General features: G+C 44.3%; 1 protein-coding gene and 1 long non-coding RNA gene across 3 annotated transcripts in view; both read left to right on the forward strand.

The window, feature by feature from the left end:
• The window catches only part of LOC310842242, a 75,832-nt gene that overhangs the window by 24,167 nt on the left and 26,246 nt on the right, over nucleotides 1–25,419 (forward strand). The gene's annotated exons all lie outside the window — the stretch shown is intronic.
• REL (REL proto-oncogene, NF-kB subunit) overlaps nucleotides 1–25,419 on the forward strand; it is a gene marked incomplete at its 3' end in the record, with an annotated part of 48,001 nt that overhangs the window by 889 nt on the left and 21,693 nt on the right. For both annotated transcript variants that reach the window (XM_083733373.1, XM_083733372.1), the window contains exons 2-3: nucleotides 12,986–13,128; nucleotides 15,090–15,238. In XM_083733373.1, the coding sequence (XP_083589499.1) occupies nucleotides 12,986–13,128; nucleotides 15,090–15,238 (292 nt within the window). The remainder of the gene's footprint in view (nucleotides 1–12,985; nucleotides 13,129–15,089; nucleotides 15,239–25,419) is intronic.

Consider the following 25,419-nt stretch of genomic DNA (forward strand, 5'->3'; position numbering starts at 1 on the left):
CTGGAGATGAAGTGGTTGGAGATGAAGTTTGACTCGTGGCATCTTCTCACAGCCTTAAAAATGGTGCCACCGTCTGTTGTGGCTGTTTGCCGTGGCGGCTGGGCTCTACCTCAAAAGTCAAGGCAGTATGTCTCTGAATACCAGTAGCTGAGAACTGCAAGTGGTGTCAGCCCCTAGAGTATTCTTTCAGGCTTTCCACAGGAATCTGTCTGGCTACTGTGAGAAGAACAGGATGCTGAATGGACCAGTGGCCTGATCCAGGAGGCTGTTGTGAAGGTTTTCCTTAAGGCAGGGATGTGTCAACTCCGGCCCTCCAGGCTCCTTGCTGTTGCAGCATTTAGGCAACGCTTTAGATACCTGGAAGTGCTTTGCATGCATTATCTTCGTAATCCTTACCTGTAAGGTGGGTCAGACTCAGCACATCACAGCCTCATTGCAGGTAAGGGGTTTGTGTGGACAGGCCACCTCCTGAACTGAAGCAGGGATCTTAAGTGTAGAATAAGCTCTTTTTGCTGCTGTGCTGTAACAGCCAGCTCTGAGACATTTGTGGCCACCAGCTCCCTCAAGTCCAACCACCACTGAATACCAACTATAACAATGAAAAACTATAACTATAACAATGAAAAGGTAAAGGGACACCTGACCATTAGGTCCAGTCGTGACCGACTCTGGGGTTGCAGCGCTCATCTGGCTTTACTGGCCGAGGGAGCCAGCATACAGCTTCCGGGTCATGTGGCCAGCAGGACTAAGCCGCTTCTGGCGAACCAGAGCAGCACATGGAAACACCGTTTACCTTCCCTGCCGGAGCAGTACCTATTTATCTACTTGCACTTTGACGTGCTTTTGAACTGCTAGGTTGGCAGGAGCAGGGACCGAGCAACGGGAGCTCATCCCGTTGCGGGGATTTGAACCGCCGACCTTCTGATCGGCAAGTCCTAGACTCTGTGGTTTAAACCACAGCGCCACCTGTGTCCCTAACAATGAATTAATGGGGCATACATTATTTATTTTTAAAGGGATGGGCGCTGATAACCCCATGAGAGATGCTTTGCTGGTAGTTTTGTTGTTGTGGTTTTTGCTGCTTGTCAGTTCATACTACAAATGTTCTTTAGAACCTTGTCTGTGTGCAAGAGCAAGCCTTCGGAGCATTCCACCCACTTTAAAATATATTTTCTCCCTCCTATGTTGAGACAGTCTCCCCAGGCAGTGCTGGCATTCTGTGGTTACTGCCTGACTTCAGCTATTGCTGTGCTAAATCTCTTCTTCCCATCACTTGGCTTTTACTTAATGACATGTATTTACACACCACAGAGAGAAAAGGGATCAACTAGAATTTCCCCTCACTGTGGTGTGTGGAGAGGCACATTTACTTACAATGAATTGCCACTAACTTCAAGGGAATTTACTTCCGTATATACATACTTAGAAAGGCAGCCTTTACGTGTCCGTGTGGTTGATTTAATAAACAACAACAACACAGTTTGAAATAATTCAGTTCAAGCCACAACTTTGCCCCCATAATGTTTTCATTTCTAATTTTTATTATTTTGAATTCAAAAGGGAAAATATGAAGAGAGCAAGGTTAGAAAATATAAAGCCATAATTGGCTATGCAGGCTCAGGTTGATAGCAGGATAAGTCAGTATCAAGCCAACAACAGATCAATCAGCACTGAAACCTTAATACTTCCTCAACTGCATTCCAAGTAAAGCTCTTCTGTTGACCTTCTGCCTAAATACCATTCTCAGGATTGAGGACATACATTTCCTAGAAACCAAGCTGCAGTTCACAGGAGCCATTTGGGAAAGTTGTGGACTTTAAATGTCTTACACTACATAGTAAGGACACCAAATGAAAAGTATCAATAAGCCAACAATTGATGAGCTGGGAGGGCTTCCCTTCTCTGCAACTGGCACAACAACAACAACTCATCTCAAGTCTTTGGGAATGAGGATACAAACAGCCTGCTTATGAACCCTTGGGAAAATATGCTTTCTGACTTTTAGAGAAATTCATGAAGTTATGAGGCATCACAGTTCACGTCACCAGACTCTGTCTGAGTAGGATTCACTCATTTGACTTGGTATTCGTCACACAGACCAGATGTCTTGTGGCAAATGCTAGATGATAATGGGGGGGACGGACCCCATAATTTTTAAAAATAATTTCACAAGAAATTTGTGCACACCTGATGTTCTACAGTGTGTGCAGGAGATAAATGCTGTCTCTCCCTTCCTCCAGTTTTTAAATTATGTTGTTGTTGTTGTTTAGTCATTTAGTCATGTCCGACTCTTTGTGACCCCATGGACCAGAGCATGCCAGGCACTCCTGTCTTTAAATTAAATTAAATTTAAATTATACATCTTTATTATATACTTTTAGGTACCAGGCGAAAGCGTCCCTCTTTGGCTGAATGGCTCTTATGCCATTTTAAATGTGTTGGGCACAGGAGATTATTGGGTTTTCCTTGTTTTTGTTTTGATTATGTATTTAATTTTTTTTATTATTGTAGTTTTGTGTTGTGAACTGCAGGGCGGTATACAAATTTAGTAAATAAATAAACCCCATGGATGACTTCCAGCTTGGATAGAAGTGAAACAACTTGATGACTGCCACCAATTCATGAAAACCAAGCCAGAACATAGCAGAGTGTCCTTTCTCTGCTGACGCTGTCCAGTCCAGTTGCCTTATGTGGGATATTTGCCTCCTGCCAGTCCACTTGCCTGCTGTGAGAGAAATAAGGAAGGCAGTGGTTTAATGCAGTAGGAGAGGATTTGGAAAGGGTGTCGTTCCCGCCAACCTCACCCTGCCTGCCACTTGATGCAACAGCTCTGAACAAAAAAAAGGGGGAGGGAACCAGTGTCACAGAGGAAGAGGCGAAACACCTTGGAGGAAGTAACTGAGCCTCATGAAGGAAGTAGCTGAGTCTCAGAGCGGTGGAGGACGGCTGTTTTAACTTTATGATTTTGTTTTGGTTATGCATCAGTGTATTATTCCCCCTTCCTTACAGGAAGGGTGTGGCTCTGCTGTCAAGCCCTGCGGAATGACTGAGGTAAAAAGTGACTTCAGGATTTAGTTTGAAGCAGGGCTTTTGTTTTTTGTGTCCCGTCCCACCCCCCCAAAAAAATCCAAGGCTCAGCCCTTGGTAGATGTGAGCAGAGGGCTTGGCCCCCGCCGTTGAGCAATGCCAGCCGTCTCTTCCACTTCTGGGAATATAAGAAAGGTTTAGCGTTTAGGCGTCAGAGTGGATTACTTCCAAGTAGTTTTAAGCCCTCTCCAGGTATCCTGGAGTTTCAGACCTTGAGAATCTGAGGGGAAGGAGTTTGGGAGATGATGGGTGATGCCCAGCAAATTAAGAGAGGAGCTTAGTGAAGGGTGGTTTGTTTGGGTTTTTTGATATTATTATTATTGTTGTTGTTGCTTAGTCGTTTAGTCGTGTCCGATTCTTCGTGACCCCATGGACCAGAGCACGCCAGGCACTCCTGTCTTCCACTGCCTCCCGCAGTTTGGTCAAACTCATGCTGGTAGCTTCGAGAACACTGTCCAACCATCTCGCCCTCTGTCGTCCCCTTCTCCTTGTACCCTCCATCTTTCCCAACATCAGGGTCTTCTCCAGGGAGTCTTCTCTTCTCATGAGGTGGCCAAAGTATTGGAGCCTCAGCTTCACGATCTGTCCTTCCAGTGAGCACTCAGGGCTGATTTCCTTAAAGAATGGATAGGTTTGATCTTGCAGTCCATGGGACTCTCAAGAGTCTCCTCCAGCACCATAATTCAAAAGCATCAATTCTTCGGCGATTAGCCTTCTTTATAGTCCAGCTCTCACTTCCATACTTCCATACATCACTACAGGGAAATTATTATTATTATTATTATCTGTTATTTATTTCGAGTATTCATAGACCATTTTCACCTCAGATGGTCACAAAGCAGTTTACAAAACAATCAATGAAACAATTTATCAGTCAAATAATATGGTGTTTAAAACAAGGGGGGGAAAACCAACAACACCACACAGGTGAAAACATAAGTTCCAGAAATATATTTAGCTATATTCATAAGGATGAAACCTAGTTGTGGAGGCATAGGATGTCAACTGGTGGGTCAGGGAGTTTAGCATAAGGAATCCATTGTTGCTACACTTATGAAGCCAATATCTTACCCACAGTATTAGGATCAATATCCCTCCGAATTCCAGTTCCTGGAAACAGAAGGGTGGTGTTGTGCTTTATGTCCTGTTTGTGGGTGTTCCCATCTGGTTGGGGAAGAAAATAATAGAATTATAGAGTCGGAAGGGACCCTGAGGATCATCTAGTCCAACCCCCCGCAATGCAAGAATTTGTGGCTGTCCCATACTGGGATCGAACCTGCAACCTTGGTGCTAACAGCTCTGTGACCAACTGAGCTGTGTTGGAATAGATGGGCCTTTGGTTCAATCCAGCAGGGTGCTTCTTATGCTCTTATGCTTTTAAGCCAATCGTCAGTCTTAGCCCCTCATCCTGAGATTTTGCTCCATCGCTAAAAGGAGCCTGCAAGGCTAACATATGGTCTAACACCTGAGACCTGGACACCCTACCTGAGCCACGGCGCCTCTCATTTTTCAATGATGAAAATGATTAAAAAGTGCTTTTGTCTTGCCTCTTCTATCCGTAAGATGCAGCAGGTTATCGCACACAGGCTCACAACGAGCAAGGCGCATTAAATGCACCGTGCAAATTGCAACACCAAAGGGCCATGCACTCTTATATCCACAGCCTTTGTTAGCAGCATGTCAGCAGTTTGCCCTGAGAATTACAGTGGTACCTTGGGTTACATACGCTTCAGGTTACAGACTCTGCTAACCCAGAAATTGTGCTTCAGGTTAAGAACTTTGCTTCAGGATAAGAACAGAAATTGGGCTCCGACGGTGCAGCGGCAGCAGGAGGCCCCATTAGCTAAAGTGGTGCTTCAGGTCAAGAACAGTTTCAGGTTAAGTACAGACCTCCAGAAAGAATTAAGTACTTAACCTGAGGTACCACTGTAGTGCTTGAATGAGTGTATTAATAACACTGCTTCCTTCTTTCAGACAGGAATAAGGTTACTGCACTTCGTAGCTGTGTTTTGTTCTGTTTTTAAAGGGTTGTCCCCAACTTCTAGAAAAAAACGACACTCCATATTCAGCAGGATTGTATCCACCCCTCTTTCTAAAGTTCGCTAGGAAAAACAAGGACAGTTTTCTGAAACAGAGACGCACTGCTTTTACCTCTCAGCATTAAAAAATATCTAGCCTTTCAGCCTAACCCTTGTCACAAACTACAATGCTAACTTCCTCACATGTTGTGGGTGGGAGTTAGAACACAAGCCTGCTGTGCATCATCGCCATCACTCCGATGAGCAAAACGCCTCAAATTATGACAGGGCCAGGTTGTTAGTTGTGGTGGGAGTACTTTTAAATCGCCCTAACCTCTGGGTAGGAGGTGTGGAATTGCTCAGAGAGACACGTTGCCTCATGTCTTGTAAGAGTTGTTGTAAACATGTAAAGTTCTTTGCACATCAGATATACCGCATGCAAATGAATATCACATGCTGCACACGGTTCGGGGGTGGGAAGGAGATCCTCATTCCACTGTTATTTCCTTCGCTGCTCCATTTAGAAATTTCACACAGTAACACTAGACGTGCAGTTTGCAGGTTGCTGGCTGCTGCCAAGTACCATTTATATGTGGGAGTGGCTGAAATATACAATAGTGGACTATTGCTTTCAAGGTGCTTCTGTTCAGATTTGTTGTTGATGACATTTGGCTAGGGGGCCTGTGCAAAATGCCATCAAATCTAAAATCTATCATCTATCTATGTATCTATCATCTATCTATCTATCATCTATTTATTTATTTATTTATTTATGTATCTATCATCTATCTATCTATCTATCATTTATTTATTTATTTATTTATCATCTCTATCTATCTAGATCTATCAATCAATCATCTATCTATCTATCTATCTATCTATCTATCTATCTATCATCTATCTATCTATCTATCTATCTATCATCATCTATTTTATTTATTTATTTATTTATCTATCTATCATCTCTATCTATCATCTATCTATATTTATCTATATCTATCTATCTATCTATCTATCTATCTATCTATCTATCTATCTATCTATCTATCTATATCTATCTATCTATCTATCTATCTATCTATCTATCTATCTATCTATTTATCTATCATCTATCTATCATCTATTTATTTATTATCTATCTATCATCTCTATCATCTATCATCTATCTATCTATCTATCTATCTATCTATCTATCTATCTATCTATCATCTATCTATATCTATCTATCTATCATCTATCTATCTATCTATCTATCTATCTATCTATCTATCTATCTAATCATCTATCTAATTTATCTATCATCTATCTATCATCTATCTATCTCTATCTATCATCTATCTATCTATATCTATCTATCATCTATCTATCTATCTATCTATCTATCTATCTATCTATCTATCTATCATCTATCTATCTCTATCTATCTATCTATCTATCTATCTATCTATCTATCTATCTATCATCTATCTATCTATCTATCTATCTATCTATCTATCTATCTATCTATCTATCTCTATCTATCTATCTATCTATCTATCTATCTATCTATCTATCATCTATCTATCATCTATCTATCTATCTATCTATCTATCTATCTATCTATCTATCTATCTATCATCTATCTATCTATCATCTATCCCCCCCCCCTCTCTCTCTCGTATCATACTGATTCATTGAGGAACTTGGGTCCCTTTGACTATGACTATGTGCAGTATTTGCCCCCAATTATGTCTATTCTTCTTCTCTGCCAGCAATACAAAATCTCAGCCTCCAGTTGGGAGAGACTCCCTGTCTGAACCCCTGGAGAGCTGCTGCTACCCAGTGTAGACAATACTGGCCTAGAAGGATCAGTGATCTCTCTGAGCTTCTTATGAGTTTCTTTTGATACCTCCACCTAGTTCTTTGGAACCTAGTTATCATCACTCAGTTCCTGGGCTTCCCATGTACAACAGTTTCCCCAGAGACTCCAGGACTGATATGCAGATGTGACTACTAGAGAATAAACCACATTTCAACTATGCTATCCTACATGGGGGGACGCAGGTGACGCTGTGGTCTAAACCACAGAGCCTAGGGCTTGCTGATCGGAAAGTCGCCAGTTCGAATCCCCCGATGGGGTGAGCTCCTGTTGTTCGGTCCCAGCTCCTGCCAACCTAGCAGTTCGAAAGCATGTCAAGTGCAAGTAGATAAATAGGTACCGCTCTGGCGGGGAAGGTAAATGGTGTTTCTATGTGCTGCTCTGGTTCGCCAGAAGTGGCTTAGTCATGCTGGCCACATGACCCGGAAGCTGTCTGCAGACAAACGCCAGCTCCCTCGGTCTATAGAGTGAGATGAACACACAACCCCAGAGTCATCCATGAGTAATGGGTACCTTTACCTTTACCTTTTATGCTACATGGACTTTGAGAGGGTTTAAAAGGGTCTGTTAATATTGCTCACCAACAGATGCAATAGGAAAGGAGGAATGGGGAAAGGAGAACACAGCAAACCTTAGAGCAGTTGCACCATCTCTTCCCAGCAGGTGTTGCTGGGCTGGTCTCCCCTTTGGCATGATGGTCTTCCTAGGAGCTGGAGGGTGCAGCCTCTCACCAGCCCTTGGTCTCCTGGCCAGAGGTGGAGGCCATGCTTCCCATAATCTCTGCAGACAATCTCCAGAGCAACTAGCAGCTAGAGCTGGCCATAGCTGTCAACTTTTCCCTTTCTTCTGAGGAATCCTATTCGGAATAAGGGAATTTCCATCACATCCTTCCTAGGAGGCAAAAGGGTGGTGACTCCATTAAATAAGATACTGTAAAATTGGGAGGGGGGGTTGGCCCTTGGCCTCTCCCTTCTCTTTTGGGAAGCTCTCCCTTCTTGCCTGCCCTGCCTCTTAAGAAGGTAAGAAGGGATCGGGCCAAAGACCTTGTTCTTATGTTAGGCAACTAGGCATGCACAAGAAGCCTGAGTGCAACACTGATCTCCCCACAGCGGGTATTTTGAGGCCTACTGCCTTCCAGCAATCCTCTTCTGTAAGACCTATGTGTGGATATGCATTGACAGCAAGGCTAGCTTGCAACACTCCCTGTTTTACATCTGCCACTCTCTGTTCAACCTAGTTTCTAGAGCAGGGTTTCCCAAACCTGGGTCTCCAGCTGTTTTTGGACTACAGCTTCCACCATCCTGCTAGCTAGGAATAGAGGAACTCCAGGAGGCAGCCCAGTGGCAGACAGAGGTAAAAAAGCAGAGCCAGATCTTAAGAACCAAATCAGTTCAGCCTAGCCAATGGCAGCCTGTGGTGCCTGTCCAGTCCCCAGCTTCCTCAACATTACATTGGTTTAGCCAATCACAGCCAGAAGCTTTGTTGTCGCCACCACACCTTGCTGCATTACAGGATAGGTTGTAATTGACTCCACTCAAGTGTAAACATTGCTGCATCAGGGGCACTGCTCTCCCTTTCTGCATCTCTTCATTGTGCTGAGCACCACCACTCTCTCCATAGCATAGCTGTCAACCGTCCCTTATTTGGCAGGAAAGTCCCTTATCCCAGCGCTGTGTCCCTCTGCTGTCCCTTATTGATGATGTCCCTTAAATTTCCCAGATTTCAAAGGAAGCAGCTCCTCTCCCTCCCTGCCGGCCTTTCAGGGAGGAGGGAGGCTCCAACTGTGTTGCTTGGCTGAGTTGCTCACCCAATAAGGAGTCTAAGAACGACAACCTTGCATGTCTTGTGCCGATCAAATCGGCCACGTTGCCTGGGGACTCGCCTTTGCTCAGCGCTTCCCAGCGGAGAAGTGACGGTGGTTTTCCTTGCTGCGTCCCCTTTGCCGGGTTGCTGCGTTGTGGGAACCACCGCTTGAGGCTTTGTTTGGCTTTGGCTCGGAGGGGCTCAGAAGTTGAACATAGCTGTGCTCTGAAAATCCCTTATTTTGGCTGCTTGATCCCTTATTTTCGAGGCTGCTGGTCCCTTATTTTCAAATCTGTAAGTGGACAGCTATGCTCCATAGCTGAGTGGTAGAACATCTGCTTCGCATGCAGAAGGTCTCAGGTTCAATCCCCAGCATCTCCAGGTAGGACTGGGAGAAGCCCACCATCAGACATCCTGGAGAACTGCTGCCAGTCAGTGTAGACAATACTGAGCAATTCAGTTGACTAGATAGCATGGGAGGCTGCCTTAAATGTTTAGACTGTTGTCTTTCTAGCTCAATATTGTCTACTCAGCATCTCTCCAGGATCTCAGGCATCACTTTTCCCATCACCTTTGCGCCTGGTCCTTTGAGCTGGAAACGCCAGGGATCAAACCTGTGACCTTCTGAGTACAGGTACATGAGCTCTGCCGCTGAGCTACAGCCTTTGCCGTACAAATTTGTTTGCCTGAAGCTGTTCATTGTTTCTGCTGATGTTTTGGTACTTTGAGCTGTTGCTTTGACCTTGTTTTTCCATTTCCTCATCATGGTCTGGAAAGCCAGTAACAGTTGGAGGTACAATTCAGTGCCTTAGGACATTTTTATTTTAGGAAGATTGACGTATTTATATAGGGTGGATACTAATTCCCCGCCCCCCTTAAACCCCTTCCCAAATATCCAATCCAATCCAAATCTTTATTACGGTCATAGACCAGCATAGTTCACAAATATCCACACATTAAATAAGTATCTCAGTTTAAGCACCTTTCAATAAAACCTCTAAAAAACAAAAAATGCTAATGAACACATTTTGGGGGAAGTGTCACATTTATTTATTCAAAGGTTGATTTTTGCATGTAGAAACTTTAGCATCAAAATGCATATCTTCAAGCAACTTTGGTTTAGAATCTGTGCCTCAGAGGACTTGCATAAAGGTTGATTGCATAAAGGTTCATTTCGGTATTCCTGGCACTAATTAGCAGTCAGTTACAAAGGAAGTCCAAAAATGTAACCAAACCTGTATTGAACTTGTTCCGGGTGCATGTATAATCTGCTTATTCAAGTAAAGAGCTACCAGATTTCAGGATTTTTGGAAGAGTGACAAATGAATGGGTGATTTAGAGCGCTATTAAGATGTGTATCTCCGACTGCAGACAATATATTTTAAGCTGGTTAGCGGCCTGTTATGGGAGGGTGTCCCCCCCCCTTTCAAACAACAGGGGAAGTTTCTAACTTCCTAGTAAAGCCATATGTTTCTAGCTAATTGCCCCTTTGTAATGGTTACATTGATAAAGAAGGGGAAGTCTCCAAAATACTCTGAAGTAAAGCTCTCTTTGCTTCAGACATGTGAATTCCAAGCATTGTGCAATAGAAAAAAGCCACGTTAAAAAGCTTCTCCATTTTTCATTGATCCAGTATTAAATTCCTCATCTCCACATCAGTTTGTGATTTTCTTCTTCCTCTGAAATTTGGTGGGAGGTTCTCCCAATTTACATATACAGTATGTGTGAGGTTTCGTCTGATTTTCACGTTTCTGCAAATCAACTTCCCCAGATAGAATGTGTTTCTGTATGTTATTTTCACCAATATATGCCTGTTGGTTGATGATCACCTTGCCCTACCATGGTGCATTTTGTGTACACCTTACTTGGTTGGGGAACTGCACTGCAAAACACGAAAAAATGCAGATGTTGTTCATTTTGCATAGCAGTTCAAAAGCACATCAAAGTGCAAGTAGATAAATAGGTACTGCTCCGGCGGGAAGGTAAACGGTGTTTCCGTGCGCTGCTCTGGATTCGCCAGAAGTGGCTTAGTCATGCTGGCCACATGACCCAGAAAAACTGTCTGCGGACAAACGCCAGCTCCCTCAGCCTGTAAAGCAAGATGAGCGCCACAACCCCAGAGTTGGCCACGACTGGACCTAATGGTCAGGGGTCCATTACTGTTTCAGAAAATGTGAATTAGATAGGTTTGTCTATTCGAACAGAAGCTACCCCAGCCCTTAAAACCTCTGCCCCTCCCTGATGGTTTGCTTTCCTAGATCTGCAGCCTAAGTGGTGTAGTACAGTACCTTATCACTGGATTCTGCTAAAATGTATAAATCTGGCCTTAACAGGCTGCATGCATGGGGCTCTGCTAGTTGTTCTGTTGGTGACCGTGTCCTGAAGAACATGGGGAAAGCACAGATTTCTTTTTTCAAAGTAAATATGAATTTGAACATAGAATTATAGAGTTGGAAGGGGTCAAACCCTTGGGATGCAGGAACCTTTTGCCCAACGTGAGACTCAAACCCACAACCCTGAAATTAACAGTCTCAATCTCTACCAACTGAGCTATTCCTTTGGACTGTGTCTTTGAACACTGAGTTTTGCTTTTGCACATAATACACACTGTTGGAGATATTAATTTCCAACCACAGATCAAGTGGTTGGAAAGAAGCTGGTTCTTGACTTAGTGAAGTGCAGGTGATGTCATCATCAAAATAAGAAACCAAATAACTTTCTCTCCCTCCTTCTCTCTCTCTCTCTCTCTCTCTCTCTCTCTCTCTCTCTCTCTCTCTATCTCTCTGCCTCTTGATTTTAGGCCAAAAAGACAAGAGTTTTTAAGCAGCAATGCAGCAGCTGGTTGAGACAATTTTATTAACGATTTTGATTTGCTTTCATCAGGTCTGTGGCTGTATAATAAAAGTTGATTTTTGAATTTCATTAATCCAGCTAGCCTCAATCAAGCCATTCCTTCCTAATGAAACGACCGGTTTTTGGTTTTAACACATTTTTTTAAAGAAGACTGGTTTTCCCTCAAGCAGAACCACATAAAATTAATCCATGATATGATAAACACACAAGATAATAATAATTTGACAAATAAAGTTGCATATTCAAAAGATGAGCAGAAATATGTGTGTGACTCGCTGTGGTTTAAAGCATTTTAAAATACACACACACACCACTAATTAGAAGAAAAGGCTTCCAGTGGCTTACATAAGATCAGTAAAATCAAGGCAATCCCTGTCCTCAAGTTTACAATTTAAAAGACACAGCATAAAATGATAAAGGGATGAGGAGAGAAGAGGAAAACAAGCAAACTTAGCTACCAATTGTTAATTTTGCATAGCTGCTCTGATATAGAATAGCTAGCACAATAAACAGTTCAGAAAGAGGAGGAGCTGGTTTCTCAGTAGGGACAATGGACAGGCAGTGTTTTCCATGGCTTCTGCTTCAGAAGAGACAACACACACTTTTCCGTACATATTTATGACATACTCTTGTACTTTGCTTCACAAACCCAATTTCAGGCTACACATCAATATGACACGTGAAGCTGCTGGAAACAGCAATCCGTTCGGAGAACAATAACTCGCATATACTCTTAGCTAGCATAGCTTAGCAAAAACAACAACACAGAGAAATATTTATCACAAATCATTCTTATTTAAACCATAGTTCCAAGGTTGAGAGAAGCACCTGTTCAGACAGTCTTAATTAATCCTATCAGTCCCGATTTCTAAGAGGAGTTTTCTGCCTTATCCGCAACTAAGCGAAGGGCTGTGATAACTGTGGCAGAGTACTGAAGTTTCCAGGTTCAACCCCTTGGCATCTCCAAGTAGGACTGTGAGAGGACCCCTTCCTGAAGCCCTGGGGTGCTTCTGCAAGTCAGTGTGAACAACACTGAGCTGTAGGGACCAGTGGCTTTACCCAGTATAAAGCAAAAGGATATGTTTTTCTCTGTATTGGGTCCCCGGCTATTGTTGGACTACAACTCCCATCATCCCTAGCTAGTGGGACCAGTGGTCAGGGATGATGGGAATTGTAGTCTGAGGACCCAAGTTTGAGAAACACTTCTCTACAGGTATAAATGGGTGTATGAAAATGCGTATTGCAGAATTTGCAACGGGAGAGAGACCTGATTCCTACATCCTCTGTTTGTAGACTTTTCTGCCTGCTGTAAGGGAATACCTTTTTTAAAAAATAACATGTTGCACTGTTTTCTTTCTTTCCAAAGATGGTCATGAACCATACATTGAAATATGTGAGCAGCCTAGACAGAGAGGGATGCGTTTCCGGTACAAATGTGAGGGGAGATCAGCAGGCAGCATTCCGGGAGAACACAGCAGTGATATGAATCGGACTTTCCCGGCCCTACAGGTATTCCTCTTCGTTATTGTCTTTTTGTCTTTCCCTTCTTTTAAAAAGGAACCAGAGTTGTTTTGCCCAAGAGGCAAATGCTTATTGTTTGATTTACTTACTTACTTACTTATTTCATATTTCGCTTGATTGTAAAACAAAGAAAGAAAGAAAGAAAGAACCCTCAAATTGTTTTACAAAATAGATAACACAATAAAATCGGGGAAGGGGTGCAACAACACTTTAAAACATAAAAAGTTAAAATACTAAAACAGATTAAAATTACCTCAGCTTCCTAAGCATCTGAGTAGGCTTGTCTAAACAAGAATATTTTAGCAGGCGTTGAAAATATTGCAACAAAGGGGCTTTCCTGATATCAACAGACGCAGGTCCCAAAGTGTAGGAATCGGTGATGCCACACTATATGATCGAATGCTTACAAATGCAGAACGGATATTACGTGGCACCTGCCAGTTCTGCCAATCAAAGTGGTTGAGTGGGCACATGGGAGTAAGGCAATTCCACAGGCTTCACAGGCCACTAACAGCCAAATTATATGCATGTCTACTTGGAAGTAAGGGACATTGAATTCAGTCAGTAAGTAGAACAGGCATAGGCAAACTCGGCCCTCCAGATGTTTTGGGACTACAACTCCCATCATCCCTGACTACTGGACCTGTTAGCTAGGGATGATGGGAGTTATAGTCCCAAAACATCTGGAGGGCCGAGTTTGCCTATGCCTGGAGTAGAATAATAGAATCATGGAATTGTTGAGTTGGACGGAACCCCGAGGGTCCAAGCCCCTACAATGCAGGAATCTTAACTAGATCATACATGACAGGTGACCATCCAACCTCTGCTTAAAAACCTCCATGGAAAGGGAGTCCACAACCTCCTGAGGGAGTCTGCTCCACTGTCAAACAGCTCTTAGGTATAGCACTGCAGGAGAAGGGCCCTTCCAGACCACCTGCTTATTGAACCTTCATTCTGATTTGTTTATGGGGAGGTTAGATGATGCTGTCTCAAAGCAAGTGCTATCTCAACTTCCCAGTGCATTTTCCTGTCACTTTCGTTATCTTAAGAACTCTGATCTTACAGTAAAAACAGAATGGGGGGGAACCAATTTAAAATACAGGTTAAAATGCAGCCTCATTTTAAAAGTAGCCCATAGATCAAAACCATAAGGGGAGGGAAACATAAGGGTCAGACTGAGTCCAAACCAAAGGCCAGGCGGAACAGCTCTGTCTTGCAGGCCCTGCAAAAAGATGCCAAGTCCTGCAGGGCCCTAGTCTCTTGTGACACAGCGTTCCACCAGATCGGGGCCAGCCCTGGCCCTAGTTGAGACCAATCTAACCACCTTGCGACTTTGGACCTCCAAAATGTTGTCATTTGTGGACCTTAAGGTCTTCTGCGGGGCATACCAGGAGAGGTGGTCCAGTAGGTACGTGGGTCCTAGGCCACATAGGGCTTTAAAGCTCAAAACCAGACAAAACAACAAATTTAAATGACTAATTAGAATTTTTTTAAAAAAATCATAGCAAGAAGACTAGCTACCAGGTTTGACAATCCCTTTTGAATCCCATAAGAGTGTGGTGATGATAACACTAAGGTTGCAGGTTCAATCCCTGTATGGAGCAGCTGCATATTCCTGCATTCAAGGGGGTTGGACTAGATGATTCTCAGGATCCCTTCCGACTCTGCAGTTTTATGGTTCTATTATAGTTCCTTGGGAACAAAATATTTCAGGGGCCACAGTTGTGAAGGCCCCGCTTCCAAGGTTTACTTGTTGCCGTGTCAGCGTTTCCTTGCTGCCTGAGATTGTGAAGGACTTTAAAGGTTAAAACCAGCATATTGAAATAGAACCTGGAGACGTTTCTTTTAATCAGGGCAGCTGGTTACGCCTTGAACATGACAATTCCTCTCCACGTCTGACAAAAGGCACAAGGGTGATGAGCTCTCCCCACTCTCTTTTTCCTTTGCAGGTGTTCAATTACTTTGGGAAAATAAAAATCAGAATAACGTTGGTGACTAAGAACGAGCCATACAGACCTCACCCCCATCGGCTGGTTGGAAAAGACTGCGAAAATGGTTTCTATGAAGCTGAATTTGGGCCGGAGCGCAGAGTTCTGATGTAAGTAGTGGCTGCTGTTATGGGTGGCCAAAGACAGATCCTTGCTGGATCAGAGACCCATCGGGTCCAACATCCTCTTCTTGGAGAGGATAACCAGACAGGATGGTTAATATAGAAAGGGGGTTCTTTGTGAGCTCTCCAGACATGCTTCAAGAGCTCCTTCTCAACTTGAACAATCAGAAGAACATGGCAGCAAGATAAATGCTGGCTCCAACCTTATAGTCCTATCCAGAGCCATAGCTCAGTGGTAGAGTGTTTGCCTTGCAAGCAGGAAGGTCCCCGGTTCAAACCCCGGTATCTCCAGGTAGGAAAGTGGGTGACCTTTGAAGTTTAAAGATTAACAGGATTGTTGCAAAATAAGCTCTTGTGAACAGAAGCCTACTCCCATCAGTCTGCTGCTTCCTTGAAAGTTCACACACATTCTTCAAAGGGAGATTCCAGTGCAACATTCCCAACCTAAAACTTATCAGCATCTTTGATTTGATACCTTTAGAGCATGGGTAGGCAAACTAAGGCCTGGGGGACGGATCCGGCCCAATCGCCTTCTAAATCTGGCCTGCGGACAGTCCGGGAATCAGCGTGTTTTTACATGAGTAGAAGGTGCCCTTTTATTTAAAATGCATTTCTGGGTTATTTGTGGGGCATAGGAATTCGTTCATATATAGTCCGGCCCCCCACAAGGTCTGAGGGACAGTGGACCGGCCCCCTGCTGAAAAAGTTTGCTGACCCCTGCTTTAGAGCTTAATTGAGACTGGGGACTTCTTGCTCACGGCAGGGGCTAAAGTTACCCAGCAGAGTCTTGTCAGTGCTACTTACTGCTGTTGTAAATGGCCACGGTATGTATCTTGTATACATAACAAGAGCTCTGCAGGATTAGACCAATGATCCATCTAGTCCACCATCCTGTTCTCTTTGTCAGGAGTTCAGCCTACACTCGAGTAGGACCCTGGTAGAGACACATGCCCAACTGGCATGTTCTCTCCCTCCTGGTCGATCGTTCAGGAGCTTCAAAAGCTTTCTTCAGCCCGAACATCACAGTGACCGTTGCCAACAGACACCGGCACACTTAGGGATCTGCAGAGTTTGCACAGTTGTGTAACAGAACTCAGCATTTTGGCTAATCTACTTTATTTACATATAAACACACATGGAGCACTGCAACATGGCTCCCTCTCGCTCTAGCATCAGACAGCAAAGAGGAAAAAAAACAAAGGACAATAGTTCCACTTCATGGAACACAGTAACACAAACATCCTGTCTCCGTCACTTCCCACTCTGTGGAGTCAAAACATATATTGTCATGAGATAGACAACAATCCCATGACTGCAGACACGGAGCAGGAATTCTAACACTCTCAGCATCTGCGGGGAACCCACAAGCCAGACCCCTGAGCGCAAGAGCAGCTCCTTCCTTGTGATTTTGGAGGCATGCTGCCCCCCACATCAGAGGTACAACATAGACATCATGGCTAGTAGCCATGGATAACTCCATTATGAATTTGGCTAGTCATCTTTTATAGCCATCCAAGTTGGTGGCCATCCCTGCCTCTTGGGATAGCATTTTTCCATACTATAGCTATGCACTGTGTGAAGGAAGCACTCAGCGTCCTGTTTCATCTAACATTTAGCCCTTGGGTTCTAATGTTTTGAGAGAGGCCCATCCACTTTCTCTACACTGTGCATAATTCCATATACCTCAAGGTCTTGTTTGTGGTCATCACCACCATTACTGTATTTTGTGAAATTAGATTTCCCTCTCCGCCTCCCTTTATGCTTGCCGGTGTTGAATTGCATTTTTGCCATTTTACTGCCTATTCAGCCAGTTTGGAGAGATCATAGAATCGTAGAGTTGGAAGGGTCCCTGAGGATAATCTAGTCCAACCCGCTGCAATGCAGCTGTTCCGTGTGGGGATCAAACCTGCAGCCTTGGTATTATCAGCACCACGCTCTAACCAACTGAGCTAGCCAGAAGATGCATTTGAGCTTTGCACAGCAGTTACAGCAACTTGTACTGGTTGCCTTTCATAGTTTCTAGCTCTCTGAATCACATACACACTCAGAGCTTGTGTCTGAGCACCCTTTCTTTTTTCCTCCGGAGCTCTCCCCACAAAGACCTGCTCTTTAAAGCTCAATCGGAGCAAACTTCAATCAGTGGAAATCCCGAACTGACATTTGCTCTGATTCAGCTTTAAAGAGCCAGGGAAAAGCTCAAAGCAAAACAACAACAACACTCAGACACAGAGCGTTAAAGCGCAAGTACTCTCACATACGGTACCTGTGCATGGATATACCAGCAAAGTAGGAATGCTTCATGCATCTGATGAAATGGGCCCCCATCTAGGTAGGTAAAGGACCCCTGGATGGTTAAGTCCAGTCAAAGGTGACTATGGGGTTGCAGCGCTCATCTCACTTTCAGGCCGAGGGAGCCGGCATTTGTCCACAGACAGCTTTCTAGGTCACGTGGCCAGCATAACTAAACCGCTTCTGGTGCAACAGGACACCGTGAGGGAAGCCAGAGCACACAGAAATGCCGTTTACCTTCCCGCCACAGCGGTACCTATTTATCTACTTGCACTGGCATGCTTTCAGACTGCTAGATTGGCAGGAGCTGGGACAGAGCAACAGGAGCTCATTCCGTCATGGGGATTCGAACCGCCGACCTTCTGATCGGCAAGCCCAAGAGGCTCTGTGGTTTAGACCACAGTGCCACCCGTGTCCCTTGTGCCTCGATAAGGCAGCAAATGATGAACACACTTACTAAAGAGAAATCCCCATTGAGCACAGCAATGCAAGTAAACAGGCATAGGCTCATTCTGCATATCAGCTAGGATTTAAAGTGCTACAAAAGCCCCTCTCTTGTTTTCATTCTCCTGCTAGAGCAGCCATTCCAAAAAGCATAAGCCACGCTACATTCAAGTTTTTGTTTAGTGTTCATCTCACCAGGCATATAATGGGGTCAGGAAGACCCAGGGATAGGGAGATACTGGCTGGTTAGCATGAGATGCCTCTTTTGCAGTTTGCTCTGATTTCTGATATTGCACAGTATTATCTGGCTTTCAACTTCCTATTTTGCATCCTCCCAGGGGTGGGGTGATGTCATGGGTTTTCCATGTGGGAAAGAATCAGGTTTCTGGAGGTAGGTGGGGAGAGTCCCTTAATGCTGTCCTGTGACCTGATACCATCACATGCAAATTAGGAAGCTGCATTAGCACGTATTCAAATGAGATCAGAAAACTGGCTCTGTTTCTCTCTGTCTCTCTCTCTGTGTGTATCTATTTATTTGCCATCTATCTGTGTATAAGCAATATATTACCATTTTTTCCTTGATCGCATGGTTTGACATTACCCTTTTTTTTGTGGAAACTCTAATGCCAACCTGACCAATTTGCACTATTTCCCGTGTGAATGCTTTTTAAACACAAAACCACAATACCTACTGATAAATGGACGCTCACGTCCTCTGCTGACAGTTTAAAGGGGGGGATATTTTTCTGCGTGGGAGTGTAGGCCCCCTTTCAGAGCTATTCCATTTAACCTGCTCACGTTCATAAAAGAGAAGTCTGAAGGCATCGAGTAAACTTCAGAGTAAATTCCATTCCATGTGCATTGACGGCGCAAGCCGTAATCTACTATCCGACTGAATTAAATGGGATTTACTCCCGTGTAAGTAGGCTTAGAATTCCAGCCTCACAGTGTGATCCCAGTCATGTCTACTTGCAAACAAGTCCTTCTGATCTCAGTGGAGCTTACTCCCAGGTAAGCGGGGTTATGACTGCAGTAACCCAAACCTGCTTTCCTGGTAGTAAGACCCACTGAATTCAATAGGACTTGCTTCTCAGTAGACATTACTTCTCAGGGGGTTGGACTACGTCAGGCATAGGCAAACTCTGGCCCTCCAGATGTTTGGGACTACAATTCCCACCACCCCTGACTACTGGTCCTGTTAGCTAGGGATGATGGGAATTGTAGTCCTTCCAACGCTACAGTTCTAGGATTCCAAATTTGTACTGTAAGGCTACAATCCTATGCCTGCTTACTTGAGAGCAGCACCCCTGAACTCAATTACTTCTGAGTTAGATGACTTGTACCGTAAATGTACACATTGGTACATTTCAAGGGAATGTGCTATTTTGAAGGTCCTGGTTATGGCATAGATTTCCTGGATAAAGCTGTATTTAAAAATAGACACACTACCTCTAGGCCAGGCATAGGCAAACTCGGCTCTCCAGATGTTTTGGGACTACAACTCCCATCATCCCTAGCTAACAGGACAAATGGTCAGGGATGATGGGAACTGTAGTCCCAAAACATCTGGAGGGCCAAAATTGCCCTATGCCAATCTGTCTCAAATGAACTTGAAAGCCTCATTATCACTGCATTCACTAGCCAGAGCTGAGGAGACCCTGGGCATTCTGGCAGGTCATATCATTGTTCCCGCTCTGCCACTTGGACTTTCTGCCAAAGAGGTGTTGTTTAGTCGTTTAGTCGTGTCCGACTCTTCGCGACCCCATGGGCCAGAGCATGCCAGGCATTTCTGTCTTCCACTGCCTCCCGCAGTTTGGTTAGACTCATGTTTGTAGCTTCGAGAACACTGTCCAGCCATCTCGTCCTCTGTCATCCCCTTCTCCTTGTGCCCTCCATCTTTCCCAACACCAGGGTCTTTTCCAGGGAGTCTTCTCTTCCTATGAGGTGGCCAAAGTATTGGAGCCTCAGCTTCAGGATCTGTCCTTCCAGTGAGCATTCAGGGCTGATTTCCTTCAGAATAGATAGGTTTGGTCTTCTTGCGGTCCATGGGACTCTCAAGAGTCTCCTCCAGCACCATAATTCAAAAGCATCCATTCTTTGGCGATCAGCCTTCTTTATGGTCCAGCTCTCACTTCCATACATCACTACTGGGCCAAAGAGGTAGTGGAAGAGAAACACACGCTTTCATCTCCCTGTGAAAGAGGCAAAAACAGAGCGACAGCGGTTTTGCTTTTTGAACTGCAGCGCTTCATATCAGAGCAGAACATCCAGTTCTGAAAGGAAGTTGCCGTCCTTCCTGTGACTCACGGAGGAGATGGGGGCGCACCGCTGGGTCTTGCAAAGCACCTGAATGTTGACAAAACATCCTAGTCATTGAAGCAGCCGTAGCCGTTGGGCCATTGGTTTGGCAGCTGAGGGAATGGCAGACCCACAAATGATTGTGCCGGGAGGGTAGACCCAGGAGGTCTCTCCACACAGGGGCCATCCCGGCCCGTTTTACCACCTGAGGTGAAACGGGAAGGTGTCGTCCCTGCTGAAGCTTTGATTTCTGGGGTTGTGTGCCTGAGGTTATAGCTACATCAGTTTCTGGCGAGATCTCATGAGAATTCTACGAGCTCTTGCTGGAAGCAGCTGCATGATCCACATGGGACACCACTGTCCCATGGGATTCCCTCGCCTGAGGTATCTGCTTCAGTCTGTCTAATGGGCAGGCCGGCCCTGTCTCCAGAGGTGGAGTACAGTTACCCTTGTCCCAAGAAAGGACACCTGCCCCAATTCTACACTCTTCCCTTGCCTCCAAGTGTTGATATCTGGTAGGTGCAGGGACTCCCATTGTCTTAGATCACACCTGGATTTACCAGTGGCAGCAGGATTTTTTTGGGCTGGGTAATAATAATAATAATAATAATAATAATAATAATAATAATATATTTATACCCCACCTCTCTGGCTGGGTTTCCCCAGCCACTCTCGGCGGCTTTCAACAGAATATTAAAATACAATAGTCTATTAAACATTAAAAGCTTCCCTAAACAGAATGTCTTTTAAAAGTCTGTGGGAAGCGTTTAACACTGCCTATTCCTTGCTCCAAATTCCTGTGTGCCACCATCTGATTCCCAGCCCGTCTGCGGGCCGGATTTAGAAGGCGATTGGGCCAGATCCGGCCCCCGGGCCTTAGTTTGCCTACCCATGGTCTATACCAGTGTTTCCCAAACTTGGGTCTCCGTCTGTTTTTGGACTACAACTCCCATCATCCCTAGCTAGCAGGCCCAGTGGCAGGGATTATGGGAACTGTAGTCCAAAAACAGCTGGTTTGGTAAATACTGGTATGGACTCACTGATGTTTGCATAAAAAGAAAAAAGGCTGATCAGATGCTGAACCCAGTCCACCTAGGCCTGCCATTTTGTAAGAAATCCCAATGCCGATTGAGGCACAGTCACCGCAGGGTTGTCTGAATGGCTGGGGGCTGTGCCTAACTCTTCGGTATTAGGTCAAACCTCATTTTAGGGATGGTGGTAGGAACTGGTTTCAGTTTGCATTTAAAGGCTTTCCGAGGCAACACACTAACCAAAGCACAGCTATCCTTTGAAATTTGCACTTCTCAAAATTTTCCAAGTGGCTTATCAGTTAATTTGGAGTAACACTGATTATTATTATTCTTAATTTTTGTACCGCCCTACATCTGTAAATCTCAGGGTGGTTCACACCATAAAATCACAGTGTGTGTGTGTGTGTGTATATATGTGTGTGTGTGTGTGTGTTTGTGTGTGTAACAAAATACAGAACTGAAAGCAAGATAAACAAAGCCTAATTCACCCAAAGCTCAGTGCCTGTTTGACAAATTGAAGGAATCTTAGAGTTTAGTCAACAAAGTAAAGCAGTCATTCTTAAAAGGAAAGGTCATTCCTCAGTATTTCATCATTTGCTATGATAACACACTAATGCAAAAAACAGCCCAAGAAATAATAGGCTCTAAACTCTCTCGCCCCCTTGGATCTGCCCTCTAATCCAACTGAAGCTCTAATAATTTCTGGCGGTTCCCCCGCTGCGAGAAGCAAAGTACAGGGAACCAGGCAGAGGGCCTTCTCGGTAGTGGCGCCCGCCCTGTGGAACGCTCCCCCGTCAAAGAGAACAACAACTACCAGACTTTTAGACAACATCTGAAGGCAGCCCTCTTTAGGGAAGCTTTTAATGTTTAATAGACTATTGTATTTTAATATTCTGTTGGAAACCACCCAGAGTGGCTGGGGAAACCCAGCCAGATGGGTGGGGTATAAAATTATTATTATTATTATTATTATTATTATTATTATTATTATTATGTGTCACGAGAGAGGGAGAAACAGCTTATCTCTCCCCACTTTCTCTATGCCTCACACAATTCTATAAACTTCTATTGTGGCATCTCTTATTCACCTTTCCTCCAAAACTGAAAAGTCCCAAGTGTTGCTCCATCCCCTTCATCGTGCTGGTTTCCCTTTTCTAACTCTCTAGTTTCCTTTGGAGGTGACACAGTATTCCACCGTCGATTTGCATAGCGACTTTACGATATCAACAGTTTCGATTTCAATTCCTTTCCTAATGATCCATGGAATTTGTCTTTCTCACAGCTGCCGCACACTGAGTGCTCGTCCACACATCTCCTTGACTCGCCACTTCTCCCTGGGGAAACCCGCTATTTACCCCTGAATCGGAGCAAATGCTGATCGGGTTTTCCGTGGCTTGACGTTTGCTCCAGTTCAGCAGTAAAGAGCAGGTTTTCCTGGGGGAAGAAGTGGTGCACACAGAAAACCACTAGGGATCGTGCCTAGAAAGCACAAGAAGAGCAGAAAGCCTAACCAGACCCATGGTTTCTGGGCAAGGGACAAGCGATAGCTCAATGAGCCCAATGTCCTGTTCCTGATCAAGCTCAGACCCCATGGGAATATATGTGAAATTAAAAATTGTTTGTTGTTGTTTAGTCGTGTCCAACTCTTTGTGGCCCCATGGACCAGAGCATGCCAGGCACTCCTGTCTTCCACTGCCTCCCGCAGTTTGGTCAAACTCATGCTGGTAGCTTCGAGAACACTGTCGAACCATTTTGTCCTCTGTTGTCCCCTTCTCCTTGTGCCCTCCATCTTTCCCAACATCAGGGTCTTTTCCAGGGAATCTTCTCTTCTCATGAGGTGGCCAAAGTATTGGAGTCTCAGCTTCAGGATCTGTCCTTCCAGCGAGCACTCAGGGCTGATTTCCTTCAGAATGGATAGATTTTATCTTCTTGCAGTCCATGGGACTCTCAAGAGTCTCCTCCAACACCATAATTCAAAAGCATCAATTCTTCTTTATGGTCCAGCTCTCACTTCCATACATCACTGCTGGGAAAACCCTAGCTTTAACTATACCGACCTTAAAATTGTTTGCCCCAGCATAAAATCATTGGGTCACATTTGCCATTTTACTGCTCATTCACTCAGTTTGGAGAGGTCCTTTTGGAGCTCTTCGCAATCCTTTTGTGTTTTAACAACCTTGAACTATTCAATGCCATCAGCAAACTTGGCCACCTCGCTGCTCACACCTAGCTCTAGTTTGTTCATGAACAAATTAAAAGGCACAGGTTTCAGTATCGATCTTTGGGGGACTTTCAACATTTCCATTCAATGAGCAGTCCATTTATTCCCACTCTCCGTTTTCTGATACTTAACCAATTTCAGATCCGTAAGAGGACCTCTCCTCTTGTTCGATGACTGCTAAGCTTATTCAGGAGCTTTTGGTGAAGTACCTTGTGGAAAGTTTTTAGGAGGTCCAAGTACACTTTGTCAACTGCATCATCTCTAGCTATAAGCTTGTTGACACTCTCAAAGAACTCTTTAAAAGGCAGGACTTATCCTTGCAGAGGCCATGCTGATTCTCCTTCAGTAGGGTTTGTTCTTCTAGGTGCTTGGCTATTTTATCTTTAACAATACTTTCCACCAGTTTTCCTGGGACAGAAGTTAAACTAACCAGCCTGTGATTTCTAGGATATCCCTGAATCCTTTTTTAAAAAATAAATAAAAAATTGTCATTGCCTCGGCTGTTTTCCAGTCCTCAAGTATGGAGGCTGAAATGAGGGACAAGCTACACATTTTTGTTGCCAGTTTGGTAATTTCACATTTGAGTTCTTTAAGAACTCTCAGGTGGGTGTAATTTGAACTCGCCAATTTGCCAGTTTTAATTTTGTCTGTTAGGCCTAGAACTTCATCCCTTGCTACCACTATCTGTCTGAGTTTCTTAATCCCCTCCCCTCTTTCTTTTTTCCTTTTTCCTTCTGTGATGGAACTTCTACTTGGGGACTTCCCTGGCTTTTTTCTGACCCACGTAGGACCAGTCTGGATAGTTAGCCTTGGTTTTCATCCCCAATTTTTTTTTTTTTTTTTTTTTTAGTTTCTCCTGAAATGACGCTGCATTTTAATGTTGTATTTTAATCTTGTTTTTTGAAGTTGTATTTTAATCAATTGTTTTATATCTGGTGTTAGCCGCCCAGAGCCCGGTCTTGGCTGGGGAGTGCGGGGTATAAATAAAATTTATTATTATTATTATTACTATTATTATTATTATTATTATTTCTCAGACTCCCTTCCTGAAAAACTTAGTTCATTCACTTCTGTTGTGAAGAGAGATGTAAAAAATTCATTTAGCTTCTTTATAGTCTTCTTATCCTTCTTTATCAAATCTTTGACTCCCTTGCCATCTAAGGCCCAGTTGCCTCCTTAGAACAGGGGTTGGCAAAGTTTTTGTAGCTTGGGCCGGTTCCCAGTCCTGCAGACGCTGCAGTGAGCCGGAGTATGTGTGCGTGCATGGATGCATGTGTTAGTTTCTGTTTGTCACGGAGCAGCTCCTTAGAGTCACAGGACTCTGTTTACATTCCAGACACATTCCATACTGCTGGAAGTCTCATGGGAGACGAGAGGCGGATGTGACGTTACTGGTTTCCTGTTCCTTTGTTCCAGTTGCTCTCTGCTTTCATAGAGAGAGGATGTATTTTTCTTTGCTGTCTGCGTAGCGAGAAATAAAACTCTTTAGCCATGTAGCCATAAATCTCATCACTTCCCTGTGCTGGAAACTCTGCTGGATGGGAATGTGCCTGAGGCCTTATCAGAGGCTCAGGTCATTAATTATTGTCAGATGCGATTCTGAAGGCTCGGCCGGAGGAAAATGAGTTTTATCAGCTTGGCCGAGCGGAGATCCTGACAGCATGCGCAAACACTATTTCTGGCGCTAAGAGCAATGGACTCGTAATCTGGTGAACCGGGTTCACGTCTCCGCTCCTCCACATGTAGCTGCTGGGTGACCTTGGGCTAGTCACACTTCTCTGAAGTCTCTCAGCCCCACTCACCTCACAGAGTGTTTGTTGTGGGGGAGGAAGGGAAAGGAGATTGTTAGCCGCTTTGAGACTCCTTCGGGTAGTGATAAAGCGGGA

Source organism: Podarcis gaigeae (genome assembly GCF_964106915.1).
Source record: "Podarcis gaigeae genome assembly, chromosome: 3".
Taxonomy (NCBI): domain Eukaryota; kingdom Metazoa; phylum Chordata; class Lepidosauria; order Squamata; family Lacertidae; genus Podarcis; species Podarcis gaigeae.